The 11,769-nt window shown below is 35.0% G+C and overlaps 1 protein-coding gene across 1 annotated transcript in view; it reads left to right on the forward strand.

Moving 5' to 3' along the window:
* LOC113515026 (glucose dehydrogenase [FAD, quinone]-like) overlaps positions 1-11,769 on the forward strand; it is a 29,175-nt gene that overhangs the window by 16,785 nt on the left and 621 nt on the right. Inside the window, exons 10-13 of the mRNA XM_026899150.3 lie at positions 1,257-1,422; positions 7,899-8,109; positions 8,809-8,853; positions 9,916-10,087. Coding sequence (XP_026754951.2) covers positions 1,257-1,422; positions 7,899-8,109; positions 8,809-8,853; positions 9,916-10,087 — 594 coding nt within the window. The remainder of the gene's footprint in view (positions 1-1,256; positions 1,423-7,898; positions 8,110-8,808; positions 8,854-9,915; positions 10,088-11,769) is intronic.

The following is an 11,769-nucleotide window of genomic DNA, read 5'->3' on the forward strand; positions in this document are numbered from 1 at the left end:
GTATAAAAAAAAATTTAAGAAAGAACAGATAGGAACTTAGTCTCATTATTGAAGTATTAACATCTTATACAACAGATAAACCTTAGATTGTGAAGTACGTCATACTAAGTCTATAAGACAAACAATTTATTGGACCTAGATAAAGTTGGAATAATATTTTTGTTTACACTTACAACTCATTTATAGATTTAAGATAATTATGGTTCAATAGTGATATCTAAAGTCCGCATGTTTTTTGTTTATTTGAAATGTGTTAACTGCAGTTTTCAAGTGATTGGTACGGTAGTTTTAGTAGTACTTGTAAAAATATATCGCATTCAAGTTCTAGTATTAAAGCACTTTACGAGGTTTGTCCGGAAAGTACGTATAAAAGTTTTTTAAAAATTTTATTTTACAATTATTCAGGTAAATCAATTTTATCCCCTTCAAAGTACTCCCCCTGTGACATAATGCACTTGTGCCAACGCCGTTTCCACTGTGAGAAGGCTCCTTGAAAGTCCTCTGGTTGTAGGTTTCTCAGCTGCCCCGTCGTAGCTTTTTTTATCTCATTTATGTCCCCCAAATGCCGCCCCCGAAGTACCAATTTGGTTTTTGGGAACAAGAAGAAGTCACACGGGGCCAAATCCGGCGAATAGGGGGGTGTTCGGTCACCGTAATGGAATTTTTACTCAAAAACTCACGGACAACAAGAGAGGTGTGGGCAGGGGCATTGTCGTGGTGAAGAATCCAACGCCCCTCTCGCGCCAATTCTGGACGAACTCGTGCCACACGAGCTTTGAGGCGTCTGAGCACATCGACGTAGAATTTTCCATCAACTGTCTGGCCTGGAGGGACGAATTCTTGATGGACAATCCCCCGAACATCGAAAAAAACAATCAACATTGTCTTGACATTTGAGCGGGATTTTCTTGATTTTCTTGTTCGTGGTTCCCCGGATGTCTTATCGAATTAGATCGGCAAAAATTTCACGGCCATTCTTGCCGAGTTTCGAGAGAAACTTGATTACGACGCGCTGCTCTTCAACGGAAGCGGGCTCCATGCCGACGGGGTTTCGTTAAGAGGTAACTTCACAGATGGCGTGACAAGCCAGTTCGCACCGCACGGCGGTCAGACCAGAACTGAAGCATTGTTAGGGACATAAGGAAGGGGTCCTGCGCTTACCTGGCCTCCCCACTCCTCTTTCTCGCATTCCAGAACACTTTTATACGAACTTTCCGGACAGACCTCGTAAAAGTGGCTCTTATATTTTATTGCAGCATATCAGGTATCAACCTTCATCCTCGCAGTCGAGGATACATAAGCATCAAATCTGTGGATCCTTTACAACCTCCAGTGATGCAGCCCAATTACTTCTTAGATGAACACGATCTCGACGTGCTCGTAGAGGCTGGAAGAATAGCTTATAGACTAGCTAATTCTACGGTAAGTTAATATCTAGGAACGTTCGCTTAACCCACTGTCGTTGGGAATCGATTGTATGTTTTTAAACTAAGTTAGTGTAGCAGTAAGGGATTACCTTAACCTATTATTAAACGGGAATATTTGATTGATTGTATTTCACAGTCTTAATACATAATTTTAGACTTTATTTTTAAATATTGCATAATATTTTATTGTACATAACTTACATAGGGTACATTAAAAGATTTAATATTTTTAACCCTACAATGCATGATTTTTTTAAATCGTGTCAAAAAAATATATGTGGTTCTATATAGTGTCTAGACATAATAAATGATAATAATAACAATTAAAATTCATTGATTTTGTGGATATTTATTTTTTCAATTCTGTTCCATATGTGGTACAGTATACATTAACACTAATATTTGGCTTTTAATTAGGAACAATGAACATAATCATATATTTAGTTTTACATTAAGAATAGCTTTATTAATGAATGAAATTTATTAAAATAATTATTGTCTTTATTCAAACACAACTCAACACAACACTTTTCGCAAAATATATATGTATTTCCTTTATATTGTGGATACTTATAGCATTGTCTCTTCTTATTCCATATAGGAAGATGATCAAATTTATCAAATCTTACATCTCGAGGGGGAATGATTACTCTTTCTTTCTTTTTCTCGATCATGTCATCTGTGGTAAAAGGCGATCTTACTCTTTTTCTTTGTAATGATGGACCACTCATACAAAGTCTTTTAGCGATTTCCAGTTTAAAATCTTTTTATTTAATCTGAGTTAGCTCATTCTTCTATTCTCCTACCCTTTTGTGCAGTAGCCAGCAATTTATGGTGACAATGTCTAGAAAATGTTAAATAATAATAATAATAATAATATTTCTTTATTTACGGATTACTAATTTTGTTAGTAACAATTGACTTAAACTATGTTAGTAGAGAAAAAAAAGAAAATACAAAATTCATTTTGTGGCCCCTATAATAATTTTGACCCACAATGAGAGGATCGGGCTATCGTATTTATTACATAATGCCCTCAGAATGCCGTTACTGCTGCCACGCAATCGGTATAAAAGAGATGCAATCCGTTTGCGTCTGATGGCATAGAAGTCATCTGTCCATGCCGCTGCAAACATTGTGGATGCACTACAAAAACGTGGCAGCCGCAACAACACCCTGAAAACATTATTGTATTGAACACGCAGAGCGCTGTATGCCCGCTGTGTATAGTCAACCCACAAGCTGCTCGTGTAAAAAGATTGGCAATATGCCTTGAACAATATTATTTTGACTTCAGTCGAGCAACGAGCAAACCTGCGAGCCAACATATTACCCCTTACAGCCAGCGCCCTGCGTTCACGTTCAATGTCAGCGTTATCTTTCAAGTCATCGGTAATAATGTGTCCTAGATATTTAAACTGAGTCACTCTATTGAGAGGAACACCGTTTAGAAGAATTGGTGGGATTTGTGGATTCTTACTACCTAGACCGAAATACATAAATTCACTTTTTTGTGTATTATATTTCAGACCATGTTTTTCAGCATACTTTTCACACACGCTTAGCAATTTACGTATAGCTCTGATTGATGGACTCAGCAGCACCATGTCGTCAGCGTAACTCAAGTTATTTACAGCAATCCCGTCTATGTAACAGCCCGCATGCATACTGCTGAGCTCAGCGATCAGGCTATTCATATATATATTAAAAAGTGTAGGCGAGGATATACCACCCTGTTTCACCCCACACTCCAATACATACTCTTCAGATATTTTATCCGCCCATTTAACAACGTTAATTTGATTATCATACCAATACTTAAAAATACCAATCAGTTCAGTTGGAATATTCAGCTTTTGAAGTTTGTTCCACAGGATCTCATAAGACACCAGGTCGAAGGCTTTTGACAAGTCCAAAAAGCACGCGAGGACTGGTGTCTTTCGTTCTAAATAATACTTGACAGTATGCTTTACACTGTATATAGCACTCTCAGTAGAAAGTCCAGGCTGGAAACCAAACTGTGCCTCATGTATTTTAACATTTCCCCTGAGATGCGCATTAAGCAGACTGTCAAGTACTTTCGCCAAGATAGTGGCTAATGAAATGGGGCGGTAGTTACTTTTGTCACAAATATCACCCGTCCTACACTTGACAATTGGCACAACAACAGTTCTCATGAGATCCTGAGGCAGATAGCCGTGTCCCAAGCATAAAGAATAAAACATAGCCAACACTCCGGGCAAATGACACCCTGCATACTGAAGGTGTTCAATGCTCAGGCCGTCATGCCCAGGCGATTTGCCCCTTGTCATATTCATTATTATATTTTTAATATCTTTAGGTGTGATTTGTATACTCCTATGATCCTCAGAATTAATATTTTTCTCTATATATGGCGCAGCATACAAAGTAGATAAAGGTGAACTTAATTGAAAGTGACTTTTAAATATATTCGCAATTTTCTGTGGATCTCTTTCTGTATTAATACATTCAGCAAGGGTTTGTTTAACATTAAATTTATTTGTACATTGCCAAAATTTTTTGAAATCTTTTTCTGAGAGTTTAGTTGCCAAAATATCCATCGCAATCTGGTCGGCTTGATTTTGGCACCATTTTAGTCTAGATTTGTATATTCTACGACTAATAAACATTTTTTCATAGAAGTGACCAGCTGATGGCCTACCATGCCAGACCCAGTTTTTGAAATGAAACCTGGCCTCCAAATATACCCCTTTTACATGTTTATTCCAACCTACTAATGGTTTTCTGGTTTTCTTTTTATTAGTACAATTAATATTATTACATACTATAGCAGATTCTTGTAAAATGTTTACTATATTTGAATACATTTTATCAAGTAATGTGCGGTGCTCTAAATTACAACAAAACTTATCTGCACACCCTTGAAACTCTAGTGGAAATTCTATAATTTTTAATTTATTATTACATACATTACGGTATTGTTCAGATTGTTCAGGAGTTCTGTCACCCCATATTATTTTATTAGGTGTGTGTGTCCTTATATTTTTTTTATATTTAACTACGCTAAAATTACATTCAATCTCAAGAGGAAAATGATCCGACCAAAACACATCATATTGAATTTTAATTTTAGTGATAATTTTACTACCTACCTCTGTTGTAACGCAATGATCAAGCCAACGAGAACAACCGTGACTATCACTAACAAATGTGTAGGTACCTGAGTTAAGTCCTAGGTGCTCTAAATCCGCACACCGCCACTGCTGTTCTGTACAGAATGCCATAAGCTCATCATGGAATAGTCCTCCAGGATGTGCGTTGAAATCACCCAGTATGAAAACCGCTTCTATGTCACTGCTATCTATAATTGCACATATTTCACTTAAGGACTGCGTAAATTCGACCAGATTTTCAGTACAATCAGTAGGCATGTAAACACAGATTACTAATACGGTGCATTCACTATTAATCACAACCCTACAGGCGAGTAAGCGATCACTATCACAATCCAGCATAGTTACGGATAAGAATGCATTTTTTCGCCATAAAATGGCCACACCACCATAAGGTCTTCCTCTTAAAACTCCCGCTGATGTGTCCACTGCAGATTTGCCAGCATATGCATAGTCATCGCGCACTGTACCCAACAAAGGGATGTCGTGAGGCAACAACCAGGTTTCCTGTAGTGCTACTATATCTGCCTTACCACACAGGGACCTAACACAGTCTAAAGAACGCTTCAAGCCTTTGCAGTTGAAGCTTATAATTTTACTATTATTGTTCTTCATATTGGTTTTTTACTTGTTGTCATATCCGGACGTCTGTCCGCGGTTTCGTACCTCCTGTGTACAAACCGACGAAAGACAATTCCCGCAGGCCACAGTGTTTCATCCAGAAATATTGACAATTTATAACTTGGTACAAAAAATTTGTAGGCATTATACTTATTTTCATTTTTAATCAACAATTTAATAAGTTTCACTTGTTCTTCCGTTTTTGTGAAAATATAATCAATAATATTTTGTTGTGTAGTTTCCTTATGTATATTGGTAATATGTATAGGCACATATTTTTCCGCTGCCTTAAAATTTAGTTTTCGGTCACAAATTGCATTTCCGACCTTTCCAATAAACCGATTTCTGTTACTCTTATGCCTCTGTACCAGGGTCCAATTTTCACTATTTTTGACTATATTCCCGTTAACATTTTCTTGATGGGCCGTATCTGCCACAGTTAATGTTTTTTTTAAGGAAACTATACAATTACTAGTTGTATTATTACGTGATATTGGTGACTCAGACACTAGCGCATCGCTGAACTTTGTACTTAAAATCGGTGAAGCAACGGGCGGCTGGCCGCCACCCGCTTTTTTATTTATCATGTCAGCTGATTTATATTGTGTACTTTCGCACAGGAGTATCTTGCTATCACTATTAACCGATTGTTGCAATTGACAATGGGCGGGAAAATTATCCAAGTTAGCAGTATTATTGCTATTATTTAATAATAGGCCCATCGGCCCGCTGTCGGATTCGCAATTTTCAGTATGTAAATACCCTCCTCTTCTAGTGTTGATATTACAATCGAAATTGTCGACGATCGGTGTTACATTTTTGAGATCCGACTTTAGTTGATTCACCTGTTCTATTGTCGCATAATTACTTTTAATAATTTTGAGATCATTTTGCATTAAAATAATATCTTTTAACAATCGTGTGACATCAATATGATCGAACGTAACGGGGGGTAGACGATGTAATTCTTTTGCCACAAAGATTGGAATTTTTTCAGGATCTACACTTTTTAAAGTGCTAATAATGTCTTCAATATTACGTTGACATTTTTTATCGCCTTTCCGTGTTATTTTCTTGACTGCAGAAATGGAGTCTAACAGCAAATCTTTCGCCACTTCTATTTCTTCCTCGGTGAAAGCGCCTATACACAAGCGCAATATACTTTCTTCATCCATTACATCAATTTTTGACTGTATGAAAGCTAGTGCCTCATTAATAATTATGTTACAGTGAGCACATTTTACAGCGGATGACATTTTTGACAATAATTTACACCATAGGTACATACGCGCGCGCGCACCTTAAATAAACACATATACCATCTTTTAGTATGCATTTTTATTTTATACTTTCCAAGAAAGAACTCCAAAACTGGCATAGTGAAAAAACTTCTACTTTGGTGTCATGACGTACTTGGCCCTGAAATGCTGGCTTGAGAATTTGTTGATTTTTTATTCTTATTTTCAGCGAAGGTAGTACCACAATTAGTAAAAGAAAATGATGCATACCTGGTAGGGTCAATATAATTTTAAGAGTCACTATCTTTATTCATTTATTGCAAGTTTTCTCTGATTCTCGCCATGTTATCATCATTTTCCGCGTCCAAAAAGCCTTGACCGTCTTCATTCCCTGACGATATACCCAACTACTGCTCAATCAACTCGTTAGATAATACCTTCTTCACCATAATCTGTAATAAAATCCAACCGAAACAAAATGTTAGAAGTGAACTAATGCATGATGTGCCATATCTGGTACTCTTAAATAAGTTGATATGTTAGAACATAAAACAGTAATATTTCAAAAAATAACTTACCTTCATTTAATATACACTATATCCAATGTAAATGTATTTTTTCCGCTTCCAAATATTCAAAAAGCAATTTTTTTAAGAATTTTCTATTTACGTAAACCACGAGTTTGCGTCGATCTTTGAAATTGTGTACGAAATACAATATCAATCGATAGCTAACACGTACTGGTGACAATTGCCATTACTAAACCGTTGCTAAATGTATAAAGATTATTCCGTTGGTCGACAAAAGACGCTAGGTGTCTTTAAACGAACAGTAGACTTAATTATTTTATTTGACCAGATATGGTACAGAATGCACTGTAGGGTTAAATATATGAGTAGACGTCGCAATATCCTCCCAGATGATATTAAATATGACTAAATCAAATTGGAACCTTCCTTGGTTACTAACTATATATCAATTGTACTATTTGTACTCTATCCTAATGGGAGAGGAGAGAAAGATAAGAAATTGTTAATAATGTCAGGTCGACCTCCTTGCGGCTCACCCTAGAAACCATTGTTATATTATATGTGAACTCATGGACAATCATCACGATGGATTAATTGACCTGCCTTTAATTTCTCACCTATCATCCCTCACTGGTGACCCGTCAGCGTATACCGTTAACGCAGGCGGTGTTACCATTCCATACTATTCCTTTAATGGGAGACAAGCGTGACAGATATGTATGTATGTATGAATTATTTGTATCCCAAAATCTAACTGATACTCATAATTGACAATAGATTAAGTTGGGTACACTTATCTAAAGTTACCTTAATGTCATAAACCATAAGACATATGAGACATTTTTTCATTCTATCAGATGCATTAGAGTATTCATCAGATTATATTTGAGAGTCAAGTTTATGTACATAACATTTTTCAATGTTTAGATCTTACGAGAAAAATACGGTATGACTCCGTCAGAAGAGCACGGCAAAGAGTGTAAGGGCGGCGGTGTGAATCCCACCGACGAGTTCTTCAAATGTCTCGCGATGCAGCACACTGCTCCAGAGAACCACCAGGTGGGAACTTGCAAGATGGGCCCCGAGTCCGATCCGATGGCTGTTGTGGATATGCAGTTGAAAGTTCACGGGATTGAAGGTGAGATTTGGTGCAATTTTGCCCGCATGAATTTATAGATATTATACAAAAATATTTGGTATCTTCTGTATCGATTTAGGATATATCGTCATAGTCGTAGAATACTGATGGATCTGACAAATATTACATACCTATATAGATCCGTCAGTACTCTACGACTATGACGATATATCCTGTATACTGTTTCTAAAGTATTAAATGTCCTGTGTAACAAATATATATTAACTATACATAATAAAATACATTTTCATAAATGAAAAGGGTTCCTGCCACCCTGATATAACGCAGTTAATTTTTTTTGCTAACGAGGTGTCGCCACCAAATACGCTCATAAAAACGATATATCCTATCGATATAGGTGATGCACTATGTAATGATATATAAGCTACTTCAGGACTCATCATAGCACAGAACCCATATTAACCGGGACATGGTTCTTTCATTTAAATCCGGTCAATCATTTAAAAGCGTTTATCTTTATAATTTGTCACATAAATTTCTGTGCCATGCTACACTTTGTGACTAATAAATATTTGAACATTTATTTACTTAAACGGATGACAGAATTTGAGTAGTTTGGTGCACAGATGGATTACGTTTTTATAATTTTTTGTTACAGAAATAATTATATTTTATTCTCGACAATAAATCTGCATAGTTTAGTCACATCATTTAATTTAACTTTTGTATTGATTTCAGGTTTGCGAGTTGTGGATGCTTCAATTATGCCTACTGTAATATCCGGTAAGTTTGCATGCTAAATAGTTATGGTTTTTAATGTATAAGAAATACTTGTCGCAGTTGTTAGCAATTTATTTATGATCTAGTGAACGAATTGAATTTGCATCTCTACCATAGTGATCAGTGATCTTATATTTTAACATTTTGTTATATGTTAGTATAAGTATGGTGTATTTCGCCGACATTATAAATAGAAAGCAAGTTATTTAATCATCACTATACTTTTACCGTGGGGTTCAAAATGTATTTACCTATTTTCAATAATCCTCAATAAATTCGGCAGTTATTATTTTCTAATGTTTTTACAGTTTCTAACAAAATTTCTTTAAAATATTTATACTCAGTAAGTAGCACTACTAGGCTGATTATTAATTATGTATTAATATAATTATTATATGTTAATAATTATAAATATTGTCAGCGATCGTCGTGGTATCTATAGTATTGATAATGAAGACGGACAAGAAGTCGGAAGTAAATAGTAGTCTAATTTAATTTGTAATAAAACGATGTTTGTTTCTGGGAGATAATTAAGAAATATACGAATATGGGGGAATTAATAAGACAAATAGACGCCAAAATAGTAATTTTTAGAAATTTTGTCTGTCTGCTTGTTCTGTGTTTGTTCCGACATCATGCAGAAACTATTTAACCAAATCGGATGCAGTTTTTACAGTTGCATTCTTAAAGGTCTAATTTTAAATGTAGTTTTTTTTTTAATGGATGATAATGGAATGGTAACCCCACCCGCGCTATCGGTATACACCGGTGGGGCACCAGTGAAGGATGATAGGTGAGGATGAAGTAGGTCAGTTAGCCCATCGTGACGAAATCAACAAGAATTGTTCACGATGGTTTCCAGGGGGAACCACGTGGAGGTCGACCTAATAAGGCATATTGCTAGTAATGGGGCTAACAATCCCTTTCCCCCCTTTTAAATGTGGTTATATATTTTATCTTGATATGTCGACTAGAAGTGGCCTGTTTTATTGAATTTCCTACTTCTGAAATCCACACCTACGAAGTACCAGGCAAAAAATTAATAAAATTTATTTAAACCAACAGCAAATACAGCAGCACCAACAATAATGATAGGGGAGCGCGGAGCTGAATTCATTCGTACTCGGCATCAGCGTTCGAAGAACACGCCGGAGGATGTGGCCAACAGATTTGGTGACGGTGCAGATACGAACGCGAGTGGAAATTACGCCAGTAACGAAGGGGACAACGGGAATAGGTTGGTTTTGTTAAACAAACTAATTATTGTATTACGTGTCTATGTATGTGTGTATATGTATGTGTATGTATATGTATGTATGTATATATGTGTGTATGTATATATGTATATGTATGTATGTATGTGTGTATATATATAATTATTTATAATTTATGTAAATATTTATTTAAATTTCTGTCTTGCACTACTACTGCCCACTCACTACTTCCTATGCCACTGCGTTAAGTTGACTGGAAGAAATCTCTTTTAGAGATAAGTACGCCTTTGCTAACATTGTTATTAACTTATTGTTGTTACTGTATGTTTTAGTGCAATAAAGAATATATATATTATTGTACTCGCGTCAAAGAAATATAAAAAAAATGTAATTTAAAAAGAGAATATTACACGAAGCAAAGTAAATGAGGAATAAGGGACAAGCACTAGTTTCTTTTCCAGGTAGCCTTACAATCGAAGGAAGTAATTAAAATCTTGTCTAATCAAGACAATATGAGCATAACAAAAAGTCCATGTGAATAGCAAATTAAAAAGTAATAGTGTTCGACCACCTTGGTAGATTATTTAGTTTTAAGTCCACTAAGTGTTCTCTCATATAGACCGATTTGGAGAGTTGAGCAGATTTTGATCGTGTTTAAAATACAGTTTTATATAATTGAAATACGGTTTCTTTATCCATTTTATAAATTTTTTATCGATTATCAAGCATTCTTGTATAACAAAAATCTGTTCTCTCCAAACCGGTCTGTGTGAATGCCACTAACTTTATCGTATATCGTATAGTCGTTAATATGATCTAGAGAGTACATAGAGCTATTTATAGTACAAGGCGTTTTATGTATTTTTATATACATTTCAAAATTATGTACTTCTGATACATGGTACCATTATACTTTTTGGATTCAAACCTTTTATGTTTAGAACTGTTTATTATATTTTTTTATCCGTATTATTATTTAAGATGATTACAATTTATATAATGTAACTAATATATTTGTAAAACCATAAAATCTCTCTACAAGTAATAATGTATCAATATCTGTCTTATACATATTCTCTTATTTATGTATTCAACATCTTATTTGGAATCGTTTACAGAAATCGAAAGTCTACAGTGACAATTGAAAAAATCAAACTGCGAAAACTTTCAGCATATGAAATTCATCAAGGATAAATAATGGTATAACAATACAAAATTAACGCTTTGGGCTTTCGGTTATCAGAAGACAATAAGCATACGGTGTTGACGGGTGTGCAAATTTGCTTGGAAATATTGAGAAATTGCCATATACCGTTAAATGTACAAATATATTGAACAACTTGGATAAATTCGAGGAGGAAGTCCAGTGATAATATTTGTGAAACTAAACAATTTTTCCCTCTTCACATAATCTTTTAAAATACGACTTTCAAATATGAATAATTAAAAAATTTTTGTACAAAAAATATTTATATATTTCGACATATATACTTTGAGAAAGGTTGTTTAGTGTTTATTTTTATCAATATTGTCACTGAATATTTATACTACACTATTCTTGGCTTGATTTCATCCTCATCTATCATCTCTGACTGGTGTCCCGCCACCGTAAATCAACGATGCAGGCGGAGTTACTATTTCATTTTCATCTTTTATTACACATTCATAAATTTATTTCAAATCTAAAAAAAAATTATCCATCCAT

This window comes from Galleria mellonella, unplaced genomic scaffold (assembly GCF_026898425.1).
Source record: "Galleria mellonella isolate WM207_F2 unplaced genomic scaffold, CSIRO_AGI_GalMel_v1 utg312, whole genome shotgun sequence".
NCBI classification, from domain to species: Eukaryota; Metazoa; Arthropoda; class Insecta; order Lepidoptera; family Pyralidae; genus Galleria; species Galleria mellonella.